The sequence below is a fragment of the Oenanthe melanoleuca genome, chromosome 5 (assembly GCF_029582105.1).
Source record: "Oenanthe melanoleuca isolate GR-GAL-2019-014 chromosome 5, OMel1.0, whole genome shotgun sequence".
NCBI lineage: Eukaryota > Metazoa > Chordata > Aves > Passeriformes > Muscicapidae > Oenanthe > Oenanthe melanoleuca.
Window position 1 is genome coordinate 38,762,869 of NC_079339.1, and position 16,900 is coordinate 38,779,768.

Here is a 16,900-nt window from a genome sequence, read left to right on the forward strand (position 1 = left end):
AGGAAAGAAAGGTCCTTGCAGTGTCCCTGTCAGTACTAAAATAAATCTCTGAAGAGAGAGAGGGGTGAAACAATAGCAGCATAAAGCTGCCAGAACGATGGGAGAGCAGAGCCTTAGGAGCAGATCTTTTCCTGGTGAAAGGCTGCCAGCTCAGGACCTTTGTGGTTGGTTTGCTTTGGTGAACCCAGTAACTTCTGGCATGCACTTGTCTTTTTCATTCGTGGACTGCTTGCTAAATAGGCAGAGTGGTGATACTGAGGGCAATATCCTAGCAGGAATGTAGCTGAGCCATTGAATCAAATACTGGACTTGAACTAACCCAGTCAGTCTTGTTTTGGAGCAACTAAACTGTCTGGTGGGCTGGAAAAACTCTGGGGAACCTTGACTAAGGTTGCTAGAGAGCACTGTAGCAGAGAATTTCCATCCAAAAAGGATCTAGGCAACATGTCCTTACAGTAAACAGAAGAAAGCCTTGCAATTCTGTGATCCTTCAGCGTAAGGGGGAGTAGATGAGGCTGCTGGGAGCATGCTGACAGCCCTGGGATGTTTTACACTGACAGAGCACATCTGTAGAGCAGAGCTGCCAGGCTGTCATGCAAACCCACCAGGGGACACTTCAAGCACATGCTGTCTGCAACTTTGGGGCTCCTCACACCTTCCTGGGCGTGACTGCAGGCAGGGAAGCAGGTCAAACCATGGGCATTATTAACAGCAAATCTGACATCTGTGCTGGCCAGTGGAACAGCCCAGGCATTTGGTTTGTTTATTTTTCTTCTGCTTTTGGCACTTTTTCTCTCTCCAGAAGGCGCCCTGAGTGCGTTGCTAACACACTGCTTGGGGTAAGCACTAAACGAAACTTACACTATTTTGAGGAACCCAGCTCAGGCATTTTTTTAAATGACTGCTGCTTTTTGTGATTCTTGGACAAATTGAAACTAAAACCTCTTCGCTGACACACTGTTTTTGTCTGTTGTGCTGGTAGGCTGCTCTCTGGCTGCAAATCTCCACCATACCCAGATTCTGCTCTCACTTGGCCTAATTGGACACTCTGGGCTAATTTCATGAATGTCAGTGGAGACATTTCCTCTTTATGCTGGTGCTGAGCTAATTTGTACATAAGCCCCACCATACCTAGAGGAGAGCTGCAACTATCAAAGTACATGCAACAGAGGTTCTGGAGTGCAGAATGTGAGCACATAACTTTTGGGGACTGCTCTCCTTCCTCCAGCTTGCAAGTAGCTTTGCCAAGAGCAGGTTTTCAACTGGGAAACTTTAATTTGCCCAGGACTTGCTCTGCAACAGTAGGGAAATGGGCCTTTACATTGACCTTGGCCTGGTTGGAGATGTCCTTCAGAGGCACCTGCTCTCCTCCTTCCTTTTCCTACTTCCAAACCTACCTGTCAGCATCCTGGTGCCTGGCATCATGAGCTACTTTCTTTCTTGGTCTTAAAAACAGTGGGACTCAGAATGTTAGGCTCTTTGGAGCAATTAGGGTCTATTTTTAGCTGAGATGCTTTTGAGGGCATTGGATTAGGTATAGGTACAGTGTCCAGGGATGAGATCTTGGAGGCTTGTGATGGCTAAGATGCTGAACAGAGGTCTGGTGAGTCTGTCAGTGGGGGTTTACTGGTCCCTCTGGGGGTGTTGCAGGGAGGGGGCTGGAGTGGGTGTAGCTGGTCATATGTTTCAGCAGCCAAAACCTAGTGTTGTAATGTCTGAGACACTCTGAGTTTGGAAAAGGCCCCGATGATATCACCCTGCAGAACTGTTAATAATGCAGGAAAGGAAATGTTCACAAGGCTTTTCCAGATCTTTAATGGGGAGGAATTAATACTCTCTCTTCCTATGCCCATTGCTCTGTTTGGAAATGGCTTTCTCTCACTACCAGCCATCAAAAGGGATGGTTCTTTCCCTTTTTTTTCTTCTCTTTGCTGTTGCAATCTCCCTACCACATGTAGCAGTGAGTGTTGAGGGCAAAGAGTATGAAAGCAATAGCTGTTCTGCACAAGCTCCCTGTGAGGACACTGAACTCTGCATACCATCCTTCACTTTTGCTTAATCCACTTCCAGAAGAGATAAACAATCAATGGTGCTTTTAGTACTGCCACAGATTATGCAAAAAAAGAGATTTAGTTCTGCAGGAGTTCTCCCATGCTACTTCTCCTTTGTGGTCCTCTGTCTCTGCAGTTCTTCATACCCCACAGCAACCCAACATGACCACCAGCCCTCATCAGAGCTCATTCCAAATTCTGCGATGGAGACCTGCTTTACTGCAAGACATTCCTTGTTCGTTGTGGCTGTAGCCTGCTGCTTTAGAAAGGATCTGTTTCCTGGAAGTGGGGAGTGATACCATGCAGATTGCTTAGTTGCTCTCAGCTCTGCTTTTTTATCATGATCCACATACTGTCACAAGATCCTTGGGAGAGTGGGAAGTAGAAATCCAAAGCTGGAGTCAGTTAATGTGAATTCAGTGAGCAGTACTCCACATGGCACAAGGAGCATGAAGAATGATGTCAACCAGTGACTGCATGAACTAGGCGATTATCTCTGTGATTTTTCTCAACCAAAATGTGGAGAAGAAGTTAATGCAATACAACTTACAGACTGACTGGGCTGGAGTGTCGTACTGACAACAAGTGAAGATAAGGCCTGTTAATCTGCTTTGCTAGGGGAACTTTCTCTTGTAGCCAGCTGCTCATTGCCAATGCAGAGACTTGCTTTCCCCCTTCCCTAGTGCATGGGCTGGTCTTCCTTCTGCCATCTGTGATGGATGAGATCAGTGTGGAGCTCCCGCCCTCCTGCATGCAAGAGAGACCAAGTCGTGGGCAGTTTGAGAAAGGGGCAAAGCAGGTAACAACTGTGGCTTTCACAAAACTTCATGTCCTGGACTCATAGATTCCAGTGTGGACTTGCCTGCCAACTGGCTGAAAAAAGACTGTGATAGTTTGTTTATGCTTGTGAGCAGCAACTTGCAGCAAGCAAGGTCCTACCCTTATGGAAACAGAAAGATAAGACATGGAATCGATTTTCTAATAACTTTCAATAATTTGGAGTGCAGCCCAAAGGACAGCAGTGGGGAGCAAGTCAGGCAAGGGGTCTGTGTTACAGTTGTGAGAAAGGCCAGTGTGATTTTTCTCTTGAGGAGGGGAGTGAGGATCTCTGTTGAACAGTTTACCAAATATTGTGATCTGAACTGGGGGCAATTGGAGGTGCTGACAGACAGGGGAGACAGATTGAGCACAATGCTAACCAGTTTAGCCAAAAGATGACATAGGTGGGGGAAGCATTGCTGTCTCCAAACATCTGTGAGGAGATAGGGATTGCGTTAGCGAAAGGGAAAAATTTAGACTTAGCATCAGGAAAGTACTTCCTAGAACTGAACTGTGTCTCCACAGGGAGGGGGTGGGAGTCCCATATCTGGCAAGATAGAAACAGCAATAATAATGAATCTGATTACTTGCTATGTAATGATAACAAATAATGTAAAATAAGTTTTGATAAAGAGCTAGATTTCTCGATAGCAACCAAATGCACAAGCCAGGGGTGAGCAGGGTGGGACTTGGCAGGTGTCTGACACTGACAAGGGTTCACCTTGGAGTTCTGTTGGCTTCCTTGAACCACAAAGCTTGTATTTACATTTTTGTTCACTTAATACTTCAGAGCAGAGATAAGTTCAATTCCTGGCCCTTTCTCTGAGGTTTTTCATTTGAATGAGAAGTCTGGTATAGCAGTGATCAGTTTGTGCTTTGTTTGCTGGCAGTGGGATCCCAGAGACCTGCCCCCATCAGCTTGATTAATTCACATGCTGTTTGGAGTGCAAGGATCTCCCAGCAAAGAATGCAGAAAGACAAGTGTACATTTTGGTTGGGGGCTGTTCTATGAGATGAGCCAGGGGCAGGAGTGGGGTCTTAAAGGGATAATCACACCCGGGAATATGTGAGAATCATCATCTCTGAGATATGGCCAAGATCCTAGATACCCTGGCAAAGGGAGCTGTCCCTACAGAGCAGGCAGAGGTGGAGATGAGGAGAGCAACTTGGTTTATGGACCCAAGTGAGCCCCAAACACCCAGACTAGAGAGCCAAGCCCTGGGGTTTCTCTGCAGCTAGTTTTTTGGAAACAGACTAGCAACAATCCTGTTAATGCACCAGCTGAAAAGAAGGGGTTAAGGCCAGTGTTTGGGGGCTTTTGGTTTTGGTGACTGATAAGCCCTTGATTTGCTTTGGTAACCCAGGAGCAAGATAGCAGCATTTAATTTTCTGAATTGCCCAGATGTGCAAACCACACCTCCTCTTCCTCTATGGCCTTTCCTCAGTTAAAGGCTCTCTTCTTCTTTGTGATGTGAAGGGTTCAGCTCCTATGTCCTTGAGGCTGAAATGATGGAAGTAATACCCAATGCTCTCAGGTCTGTTTTCCATCATAAGAAGCCATGTGGCTTACCCAGAGCCAGCTCAATATGTGGAAATAGATTGAGTGGCCAGTCATGGGACAGAGCCAGCCTATAATGGCAGCATACCTCCAGTGCAAAATTTGGTGCTCATCTTTTCTTTCAGGAGTGACAAATAGATAAAGGGAGGCCCAGGTGACAGCATGCACACCATGTGCAGTATGGAAGGAAGAACAGAGCTATGTGAAATCCATTAGCAATGTCACCTGTCACTTTTGTCTGGCTTGTGGGGCTAGCTAAGAGCTGACCAATTGTCCAGCTGACCAGGTCCAGCTTTTTTTGTGATAGAGGCATCTAAACCAAGCAAGCCCTGAGCTCACCTGTACTGAAAGGGCTCCCACATCTGGCTCCTGAGCTGGTGTGGTACTGCTCAGGAATGTTGCACAGTGGGAGGCCAAACGGATCCTGTTATGGGAAGAGGAAGAGCCAACACAGCCAGCCTGGCTTTGCACACTATTCAAGAGGGCAAGCACTTGGGGAATGGTCATGCCTCCACCCTCCTCCAAATTTGCTGCTACAGCCTGGCCTGGTTAAAAGCTAGATACTAAAATGTCTAAGGAATGAATGGAGAGTCCCATGAGGCCAATACTGGGAATGGTCTGGAGTGCTAATTTCCCTCATTCCCTCCCTAAAACAGACTTGCCCTGGGCTTCATGAGGGCCATGGGGAAGTTAACTCTGCAGCTGGGGAGACATCTGCAATTTGGTGAGGATAGGTTCTTTCCACAGAGGCTGCTAATTCTGCATGACCTAATCTGGGTTTGTTGCTTCTCTGCACTGTGAGTCACAGTGTGCACAGTCCTTTGGTCACTGTGGCAGGCTGCAGGGCTTCACAGTGGCCTTTTGCTCTTCCTACAGACTATGACTGTCTTTGACTTGGCTGTCATGTGCTGTTTGATGCTTTCCATTGATAGCTAATAAGAGCACCATGATTTGCAGCAAGTGTAGGTTTCATACTAAGATCTTCTCAACATATTCTCTGGCCAGGAGTCACACAGGTCCAGAGCAAAGCATGTACGAAAAAATTTCCCCAGAGAAGCCACTGATAATTCTTAGGAATTGCAAGCCTTAATGTGGCTGTAATTGTGAAGGTAAAGCTTTACAGAGCTGGGTGGACATGAAAAAACTTGTGATTTTTTGGTATTTAAAATAAAGCAGAAGTTGATCATTCACTGAAAGGTGAGTGCTATGTTCCTTATCAGCCTGCTCAGCACCCATGGGAAAGCTGGTGCCATCAGTAAATCCAGCTTCTTGACTGGAGTACCCTCTACCCTACCCTACATCTACTGGGACAGCTGAGCCCCGAGACTCTGCAGATTCCCAAGCTGCAAGTACTGGGATGTGGGTACCAGATTAGCTCTTTTTATTTCCTTTCATTTAGCAGGATCCTGCAGAGCTGGGTAGCTGCCAGTCAGTCTGTCAAGACGTGAACTATTTTGGGAGTTTTTATGATGGAACAATATTTTTTTGGTAAACAAACGGAAAGCTGTTAAACAGGGACCTTCACCTCACAGCTCCCGGTTCAGATCCCTCACTGCTGCGATGCCACAGTGACTGTACTGTCCACTCTGCAGAGCTCCTTCATGGCTCCTGCAGGGGCAAAACAAATAGCAGCTCTTTTTTTTTTTTTTTTTTCCCTTTTCAAAACTCCTAACTCCTCAACCAAAAAAAAAACACCCCAAAACCCCCGAAAGCAAAAAAAAACCAAAACCACCCCAAAAATATAAAATAAAACCAAAACTGAGAGAGAGAAGAAAAAGTGCAAATTTGGTTTAAGCAGCAGAAGCACTTTCTTGGTGGACTTAACCCCTAACACACCTGAGGGCAAGCTGTATATCGTCTCTGTGTCATGGTATATGACCATGTAGCAGCTAGCTACATTCCAGGCTGGATTTCCTCAGGGCTACTGGTGACACATGAATCCAACCAGCAGTGACACAGGGCTCACTGTGTACAACAGGAAGACTTCCTTTTTCACAGTGTCTGTTAATAGGAAGTCCTGATGGAGTCATAGAGTGCACAGGGGAAGATGTTTGTCTGGAAGAACTGAGCAGGAAAAGAAAGGGCAGAAACATTCCCCACTCTCAAATGGATGTAAAGTGTTGCTCAGGGGAAAAACCCACAAGTGGCCAGTGAGTCCTTCTTGCTGCCATAGGCTAAAATTAGTATCACGATTCCTAGATACTGGTGGCAGTAGAGAATCTAGTCTTACATGGGCTATATGTGCCCCAGCCTTTGGGGGAACTGATTGATGGCTATCAGTTGGAATGAGTCAAGCCATTTGTCTGTTCCACATGTTTTGTCCACGTCACAAAGGCAGCTTGTGGTTTTTCTTGGTTCCTGGAAAGTCCAGTCCAGTTTGTACAACAGTGCTGGCTCAGAGTCCCTACTGGCAGCCATTAATTCCAGAGCATGCAGATTGCTGAAGAATCTCAAGGGATGCCATTCTTCTTCTCTCTCTGCCCCTTGATCCACTCTCAGGCTTACCAAGGAGTTGTAGTTTGCCCCACTGACAACATGCACGATGGGATCTTTTTCTTGCACTGTGCTGATTCTGCCTTGGGATCTTCTGTAACTCATTAATATTCTTACTCTCAGACTCTGCTACTAATGATTTTTCTGGAAGAGTCTTCAGTAAAGATGACTATGGGCAAATGCACCTTCTCCCTGTCAGCAAGTGCACCTTCTCCCTGGCCAGCTGTCTTCCTTTCTCAGTGGGCAGTTGCAACCCCTGCACTTCCGTCTCTCATTCTCCACTTTCTAGGGTTTTTTTGTTTGCATTTTCAGCAGATCGGCTTTGGCTCTTAGCCTTCTCCATTTCATTCTGATGCTTCCTGGGATTCTTCCTATGTCCATGTGTGTGCATGAATCTCTTCTCTTCAGCAGCCTCCCAGGGCAGCTTCTCCAACCTGCTGTTCCTGCTCTTCCTGTCCTCTGCACAGAGTGCCTTCCTTGGCTCTGTGGTTTGCTCTTTGCCATGTAGGAGCAGAATTGACCTGGCCCCATTATGAGAGTGACTGTGCTGTACATGAGGACTGAGAGTCCCAGGACTGCTGGGGTGACATGGGCTGAACATCTTTGGGAACTGCAGCAGTAATGCAGTGGGAGAGATGCACACTAGTCCTCAACCTCTTTGGCATTTAAGGCACCCCCATTCTGCAGCTGAATGTACGGAGATGGATTTACTCAGGTCTTTCAAATCCAAAGTCTGTATTTTAAACAGATATCTAAGCTGTCAGGAGTCCTGCAGCTCATATCTTCTGTGACTACAGCTTCTGCCATCAGCTATTGGAATCTTACTCCTATTTCCTCTTCAAATGGCTCCTCTGTCTTTACCCACTAGCATCCCCTCTCTTCATTGCACCCCACATTTATCCCCATTATTTGAACTTCAGTGTGCTTAGTTGGTCCATCGCCCCACAGAGAACATACTTCATCATCAGTAAATAGCTCAGCTCTCTTCCTTTTAATCTCTTTTCTCCTGAACTGTGTATGCTCTTCTGTGGGGCTTTATCTCTTAGCGCTCAATGGCTTACCTGAATTGGTGTCACTTATGTCTGTCACTCCTGTTCCTCCTGCTCAGCCTCATTCCTTCCTTAAAGAAGGCTTATGTTTCTGCTGCAGTTTTATTTCTCCAGCTTTTATCCATCTTGGTCTCCCCCAGGTTCAAGTGCACTTAGTTTTCTATGTAAGTCAGGCAGCTATGCTCCAGAAGGGTCACCACATGGGAGAGGGGACAATCCTACAAGTCATGGCAATCTAATGTGTTTTGCTTATGTTTATCTTGTGCCTCTTTGGGCCTTAGCTTATAGTTGTCCAGCTCTGTGTTCTTTGTGTGAGACCACCAGAGCCAGCTTTATGATCCCCTGCTTGAGTCTGAGCACTTGTCTCATGGAGGTGCAGCAGAACACATGAGTTTGTCCCAGCAATGCTTCTGCTGTGACTTGTAGCCCTAGACCTGGGGCACCATAAGGATGCTCTGCATCTCTGGTTTTTATGGCTTTCTTCAGTCAGGTTGTAGGTAAATATACCCACAAAGCTGAAAGGCAACCTAGCCCCTCCTCAGCTGTGACAACATCCAGCAGTACTACATGGTCAGGGTGCCTTTTACTTGGGAGGAGCAGGGAAGAGGTTTCAGAGTCTCACTGGCAAAAACAGCACCCTGGGCAAGAGCTTGGAGTCCTGCCTCATCAGTCCACCTATGCCTTCATGAAGGATGTTTTCTCTTAGCTTCCAACCTGCAGGCATCTCCTGGTCCTCTGTTGTTTATGATACTGCAATTTGTTGCCTTGGAAATAAGTGCTGGTTTATCCCAAACAGAGCCTACAGTTTCACAGCGCAATCAAGCAAGAGGAGCAGATGGCTACCCCATCTCTTCTGTTGTGTTTCCCATTATCCTCATCCACAGTTGGGTGACAGGAATCTATGATTCAGTGCAAGTATCTGTGGACTGGCTGCATCTACCCATGTAAGCTGGGGAGCCATGTTTCTGCTGGGATATGGCATGCCTTTGTGTCTAGCATCACTGTTTTGGCTTCCTGCAAATGAAACTTGACCAAAATGCAAAAAAACCCAACCTTCTTGCTTACTTCAGTGGGGCCAGGGGGCAGAAGGAAAGTTCAATACCTGCTGCAATTTCTGCTTCCCAGGGCTTTGTAGTATCTATCCTTAAGCTTTCAACCTTCTGCAACCTCATTTTACTGTTTTATATGTTGAACTTTGGACAATATACACCTTGTACTCTCTGTAGACACTGGCATTCTCCTTTCCTGCAGCTCTCCTGGGCTGAAGCTGCAGTTTGGCTGCAGCTGTGCTAGGTAGGACTCAGGGAACTGATCATGCAAATACCTTTGCTTGGAAGCAGTTTTCAAAAGAGCTGGTGCTCCAGAGACACAGTGGTGTCATGGCCCTAATATGCACTTGAAGAATGAAAGGGATGTGGGGACTCTACAGGGCTGAGGAGCCTTCAGGATCTGAAATGGCTTCCAAGCCCACGATCAATTGCTTTGCACACAGTTCTGCTATCATTCCTCAGTGATATTCTTTGCAATTCAATCTGATTTGTTTGAATTCTATTCTGAGGCTTATGTCCTACCCAGAGCTTTGCTGCATGAGTGCTGTCTTTCCTTGCCTGAGCAAATTTAGGCTGGAGATTAACAGAATGTTTTTTCCTTTCCAAGTAGTAAGATCCTTGGGCAGCTTTCTAGTGAGAACAGGGAGAGCAAAATTCCAATTGGACTCAAGATTGAGCCTGGTTAGTTTGTGAAGGGAATTACATAAGTAACGCTGTTAGCGCTTAGGGCTGGATTTAGTGATTTGGTGTCTCTTCTAGTTCTACCTTTCTGGGAGACAGCTATGTTTAAAATTCATTTGAAGAAGGGAAAATTATCCTCCAGGTTCAAATATTCTGCATTAAAAATGGAAAATGGAACAGAGGAGATTGAAAACTGGTTCTTGCCTAGCAGCAGGCAGGCTGCAGAGCCAGGTCAAGAAAGGAGGTTGGATTGTGGAAAGAAACAAAATTGCTCTAGTTCAGTGTAGAGATGTGGCTTGGGAAGGGCAAGGCTGGGTCCTGGGTGGGCAGTCGTGAGTGATGAGGCCAGGAAGGAGGGCCAAGTGCAGCACTGCAGTGCTGGTGCAGGCCTGTGAGATACTGGAGGAGGAGAAGGGAAGAGAGTTGCTTCTGTTCTTTCCTGCACATGCCATATCTGGCTCTTTTGCTTATCACCGAACTTATCCTTTCTGCAATGAGTAACTGACTAAGGCTCCTTGTGCTGCTCCATTAATCTGTGGCTTTCCATTAACAGGCAGGTGCTTGTACCCAGGGGACCACCATGCTGACTGCCAGAGATTCCTGGCACTGGGTACTACAGAGTTAAGCAGCCAGGCTGGAGTGTGCAAACAAACAGTGAGACCTGTACTAACAACCCTGCTTTGTGTTAGTGGGAAGCACAGGCTCCAACTTCTTCCGATTTCTCACCTGTCCAGACTGGTACAGAAAGAAAATGCCTCTTGGAGTTTCAGAGAAAACCACACCTATTTACAGTGGATTCCCCAGGGCCCTCCTGTGGGGTATTAACTCTTCAGCCCCAGGCCCACAGTCTGCCTTTGGTAGGAAGAATTCCCCAGCATTCCCTGGGGAAGTCAGCCCTTCTACTTCCACTGCAGGGATTTCTTCTGCTTATCCCCAGGACATTGGCCCATCCACTCCCTAGAGCAAGTCACTGATTTCTGTTTTCTCCCATCTGTACAGCTATCTCTGTCCTTTACATAGCTGTATGCTGGGCTCTCTCTGTGTGAACTGGGCTTCCTGACCCAGCTCCTTCCCCCAGAAAACAGAACTTGCTCTTCTGTGTTTGGGTTGGACCTGTGATCGTGTCTCTGTGTTTGTCTCAAACCCCACCAAGTTTCCCTGAGATACCAGCTCATCCCTCCCCCTTGAAATATCCATGCTTTATTCAGATTTCTTCCTGGTCTCACTGTTTGCTTTCCCTCCTTTCCCTGGTTTCTGAGTTTTCTCGGAAGGAATCCCGTGCTCTGGCCTCCTCAGGCTGGAGTGTTGTGTTGTTGTTTTTCCTTTCGTCGCTATGGGCAGGGATTTGAATGCTGAGCCAAGGAGAGGGAGGGAAGAAGAGAGGCAGTGAAAGAAGGAGGGAGTACAAGAAGGGGGGGGAATTAAGACAGAAAAGTGAGAAAGTAAAGTGTTCAGGGGAACAGGGTAAGGAAGAGATGGTGGAGAAATGAAATGGGGAAGGAGGATAGGGGGCACTGAGGAGAGAAAGAGTTTTGGATAAATATCAGGAGATCTTTTTCATTGGCTCTTTTAATAGTACTATTGCTGTAGACAAAGATAGCCAGAGGAAGGCAGGGAGTCCCCACCTCTCCCTGCCTCAAACTCCTCTAGGACACAAGGCATGAGAGATCCTTCAGAAAATGAACACTTAAGCCTAAAGCAGCCAGTAGGTGCATAGGCTGCAGTAGGGAATATAATAGATGTGAATCTGGCAGGTAGGGAGAGAATGCAAAGCACAAAGACCCAGTAAAAATTACAGGACCTTCATTCAGCCTGTTGAAAGTAGGAAGCCTGGGAGAGGACTGACATGTTTTTTGGGAACAGGGAAGAAAGTACAGTAGCTAAGGAAGCTTAAGACACTGCAGAGAAGCTAAGTAATTCCTACACCTTAAAGAAAAAGAGACAACCCCCCCAATAATGCTTCTCAATTGCTGCAGAGAAGGCACCTTCAAGCAGTGAGAACTTCTAAAAGCAAGACTGAAGCCTTAAAAAACAGCCATCCTCAGGTCTGGGTACCAGCACCTGAGGAGCAGAGTGCTAGAGAATGACAGCTGTGTGCAGTCATAGGGGAGGGCAGGCAGAGCTAAGAAATTGCACACTTAGGTCTTATTTCCATCCCCAGTAAATTGCTGGATGCTCATTACGGATCTGCAGGCCCCCATCTACCTGATTGGCTACACTGCAGCGAGAAATCTACAGTTCACTCTCTCTCTGTTAAAGAAAATCATATTCCTGGAACTGCTAGAAGTTGTGGAGTGTTTCCTGCTGTAGGAAATAAAAGCAGGACATGGATTTTTAAAAAGCTAGGGAGCACTGTCTTTCACAGGAACTTCTTGAGGAGGCTAAGTGGCCACAAGGTGATTTGAAATACTGCAGAGCAGAAACTGTGGGCCCTGAAGGCTCAGAGCAGTCTGCCTCTGGGAGCCATGCAGGGGTGGCTTTATAGTAGAATGGAAACTAATTCAGGCTATAGTGGGTCTGGAATAGACCTTTAGCTGGAATAAACCTCCAGCTGGAATACACTGTATGCTTCTCATCATCCATGGTAGGGAAAATAGGGGAAATAAGGCAGATAAAGAAAGTTACTAAAAAGATTAAACTCCTTCTACATGGGCAGGGACTGCAAGGAACACATCAGTTTACAGAGAAGATACATGGGGAAGTATATGAATTAGATAGAACTGTAAATTTTTAAGGAGACATATATATTTCAAAGTTTAGGCCAACATCTAACTGACAAAGATAAGAAGTAAATTCCTTTTTGAAGAGGTTATTCCACGACTGTCCAACATAAAGATTATTTAATTTAAGGATCTGGCACTGTCAGAGACAAGCTCTTGCACAGCATTTTCCAGCCCTGGTATCGAATCGAATCGATTCGAATCTAATCTAATCTAATCTAATCTAATCTAATCTAATCTAATCTAATCTAATCTAATCCATCCTATTTTTATAAACAAGCAATGTGGGGATCAATCAGCCCATCAGCCTCTGTGACACTGTCTGACCACTGTGGTAGTGTCCACTCAGAATTTAGCGCTGCCACCAGCCCAGACACAGCTGCTTTCCCTCAGTGATTTAGGGGCAATTTACCATCCTCTCACTCCTACTGCTTGTGTGATTTTTCTTTCCTCCTCCCAGTTCTGGAAAATGACTGGAAGTAATGGTTTTTTTTTAATAAGACTAGAAATGAGTTAGGGATTCATGAAGGAAGCAGTTAAATCAGAACTGAGTTGTGGCCAAGAGGGCAGTGTGACATGTAGCCAGAGGTGGCCAAATGGCAGCTACATCTTGTCTTGTATCAGGACTGTTGTCTCCTGCAGGGCAAAGCTCTTTCTTGCTGCAGATAGGTATTGTACTGTGGCTTACAGGAGTTTGAATGTACGACTCCTAGGTCACATCCTTCAGTGAATGGTTTTCAGAGTTGGCCATCAGGATTGCATACTAATACTGAAGACAAAGATCAGTAAAAAGGGAAGCAGATTCATGAGGATTTGGGTGATTAAAGTGGATGGGTAACAGATGAAATGCACTGTTTCACATGGCAAATATTGGATGGCAGGTGTGTGAGCAAGTGACAGGTCTGAGGAATCCCAGTTAGACAGAGGCACAGCACAGCTCTCTCAGCTCAGTGGGTAGGAGGGGACCATTAACCCTGTCAGCCTGCACTGAAAGGCAATGCCAGAGAGAATTTTACATGTAGGACATCAATGTGGCTTTATATCTGCCAGGCATGTCCCATGTGCATGTTGTGCTAGTCAGCCCTGAAGAGATTGCAGAAAGGCGGTCAACTGGAATGGCTAACATCCTGATTAGACTTAGAATATTGATTAATTTCAAGCACATAAAACTCTGCATGGTCATGCAATAGAGATGTTTAGGTCTAGTGTATCATAGGCTTTCTCGGCCAAGAATGTCTCAGGGTGGTTACTGTGAGCTCATTACTACTAGCAGTGGCATCAGGAGGGTGCAGAGGGCAAGTGAAGGGCTACCTTGCTGGGGTCCTACATGTGCTCTCAGTGCATTTGGACAGGACACATTAAATATCAAGGACCCTCAGGAGCCTTGTCCATGCTGTGGCTCTTGTCACTGTGCCACAGGCAGGGCTGTAACAGGTTTCAGAGACAAACCTGGCAAGAGGGACCAGTACTGGCTCTGCCTCCCCTGCCCACCTTAGGAGCACACAGGTCTGCCCCAGGGCAGCATCCGCTCCTGCTGTGAGAGGGCCAGCAGACAATCCAGAAGAGGGGTGAAGGACAAGGGTGGTTGTGGAGCTGTTCTGTGGTGTCCTGGCCTAGGCTTAAATCCGGCTGATGAGCTGCACAGCTCATCCATGTAGAGAAGGCAGAGGAATGCATGCTGGCAGGCAAAAAGCAAAGACTTTCCTGAGGACTGAGAGCAACTCCTTTGCAGTCAAACTTCTGTGCTGGTGCAGCTCTGTTTTGCTCTAGAGTTCTGTCTGTTCCTGATAACTTTCTGGCCCTATGTTGTGTTGCAGGGGCTGTGTTTCCACATCCATGAGCCTTCACCTTCCACACACTTTATTTTGGACAAAAATATGCAAATCATCCCTTTCATCTGAAGGGAAAGCCATCTGCCAGGCAGCAAGGTACTGACAGCTTTTTATGTTCTGTGCAGTGGAAGTTTTGCTTTTTTTCTCAACAGCTCCTGTCTCCGTTGCAAATGCTACCATTCACATTTGATTAATTTGACTTTGTCAGCACATGTTTCCACCGCAGTGGCAAGACTGACCAGCCCTGGTAGGGCCAGACGTGTTTATCTGCATCATTTAGCAAACAGCCTCTTGTAGGTGACTTTTTTGTTCACTTTTACCCACTGAAGCCACGAATTCTCAATTAATTGTTATGCCTTTCTAGCCAAAATGAAACGATCTGAAAAGTAAACATATTTGGTGTTTACATGAGGCAAAACCCAGCTTGGGAAAAGAACAGTTCAAGCACAGGCGGCTGCAAGAGCAAGGAAAATTCCCCTGTGAGACAAGAGTTCCCAAGTCAAGGCAGAATGATGCAAGTTTGTCCCTTTAAACATGTGCGTAAGCACTGTCCCAGGCAAGGATTGTTTCCCTGGAACTAGCTCTTCAATAGTTAAGTTAAATAAGTTAGTTAGGACTAACTTGCATGATAATAATGGGGGCTCAGCTGCCTCCAGAACCTGCAGTGGGAAAGCAGGGAAGGAAAAAAATTGTAGGGTGGTGGGCTCTCCTTCCCACTTCCCAACCATCTTCAGCACAGTCTTGAAATCAGTGTACTGCAAACATCCTGCAGTGCTGGTCTTTTACAGACCAGAGGATGCTCCCATCCTGTGGAAGCTATCTGGGACAGAAAGAGCAGGTACTGAAGGCTGGGGCAATAGATGTCTGTGTTGCAATGAGATCTCCAGCTCTGCCCACCAGTGAAAGGGAAATAAAAAAGGCAAAAAAAGGTGGAAGACAGAGTAGGCAGAGCTCTCTTTCTTCCAATCCCCTGCAAAGAAGGAAAAATGGCACTTTCCCACCTTCCCCAGGGTAGGGAAAGGCTGCAGGAGGAACTATGTGCTGGACTAAACCTTGCTCAACCAGGTCATCAGCCTCTTCTGAAATCCCTCCTGTTTGTCCTCTTCCCTTCCCTCAGGATGCAGCAGTTCTGAGAAAGCTGTCATGCCCTGAAGGCAACTTGTCTGATTTGCTAGAGAGGCAAACTGTTTGTCAACCCCATTGGGATACCAGCAGCTTAAGGCAATATAAAAGTCTGTCCTATCTGATGCAGGAAGGAATGCATATGGAAAAAATATATCTTGGCTGACATTTCTCCTTTCCCCCCAAGATGAGGTGCCAAGATTAAGGAAATATTGGGGTTGTATGCAAAAGTGTATAAAAAGTATTCTGCCTCTCTGAAAACAAAACAAACAAACAAAAGAACAGCATGAGAAGATTAGTAATGAAGATACATGTGCAATGTACAGCCAAGCCAAGATGTTACCTATTTCTGTAGGACAACTTGGGCAGGTTATATCCTATATTGAGCACAGCATTTCTGATCTCACGTTCCTGCTCAGTCCCAGACCTCTCCCACTGAATCCTCAGTTGTGTAAAGAAATTAAATTGGTGAATGCTGAAAAGAAACAACAACTGACAAGTCAGGGGAAGGAAAACAAGGTAGGATAGGTGCTGCCTCTCTGTGGTGTTTGGTGGGTCAGAGAGATGGCAGTGCCACTGTCACTGGGTAGTGCTGCTCAGCCTGGTGGTTTTGCTAACTACTCTTAGGATGATATCTTTCCAAAGGAAAAGGAGTCTTTCTGTCCTGAAATGCTTTAGGAGCAACGGCCCTGGGGCATCCACCATCTATGGCAGGTCCAGCATGGTCCCCCAGTTGTTCAAAGCTTTGCTGTCCCAGAACAGTTTGGCTGATGCAGCTGGGAAGAGGCCAATTTAGAGAGAAAGAGGAAAGAACCAAACACAAATCAGTTATCAGGAAGGACCCAGTCTGTCACCTGCTCCAAGATCCCCATCTGACATCAAGGTGCTAGAACGCTCGGCACCAGGAGTGTACCTGTGCTTCAGGCAATATCCCTCCCTGATGTCCCATTGATGATAAGAAAACAAAACAGCTGGGAAGAGGAGCCTTGGCTGACAGCCCTTGGCCCTTGTATGAGGGAGACAGCGTTGTGTGGGCATGAGGAGGCCAGACTGCGGGAGGGATGGGATGAGAAAGTTCTTGCCTCCCACGGGACAGTGGAGTGACCCTGCAGCTCTCCTTGCCCTTGTGCCTTTGCTGCCCCGGGGTGAGGCGGGCTTGATGGTGGGGATACTCTTCTGGTGCTTTGTCTCCTTCTTCCCAGCTGAGGACTGAGGAGCGGAGGCTCCGCACTAATCGGGCTAGCTCGGGCACGGCTGTGGCGGCTGCCCGGGACGGTGTCCTGGCGTGCACTGGGGAACGAGAGCGATGCGAAGGGAAGCAGAGAGTGGAGGGGCGCGCACCGGTCGGGGGGTGCGAGGTGCCGGGGAGCCGTGGTGCGGAGGGGTCAAGAGGTGCCGGGGACGCCGGCTGCGAGGGCAGAGGGTGCTGGGGGGTGGCGGGTGCGGAGTCCCGGAGTGCAGGATGCGGAGATGCCGGGCCGTGAGGTGCGGGACGCCGGGCGGGGGGATGCGGGATGCCGAGGTGC

The 16,900-nt window shown here is 47.0% G+C and overlaps 1 protein-coding gene across 1 annotated transcript in view; it reads left to right on the forward strand.

The window, feature by feature from the left end:
• NEK9 (NIMA related kinase 9) overlaps positions 1–16,858 on the forward strand; it is a 47,867-nt gene extending 31,009 nt beyond the window's left edge. The window contains exons 13-14 of the mRNA XM_056493320.1: positions 2,735–2,850; positions 16,577–16,858. Of these exons, the coding sequence (XP_056349295.1) occupies positions 2,735–2,850; positions 16,577–16,858 (398 nt within the window). The remainder of the gene's footprint in view (positions 1–2,734; positions 2,851–16,576) is intronic.
• The last annotated feature ends 42 nt before the right edge of the window (positions 16,859–16,900 follow it).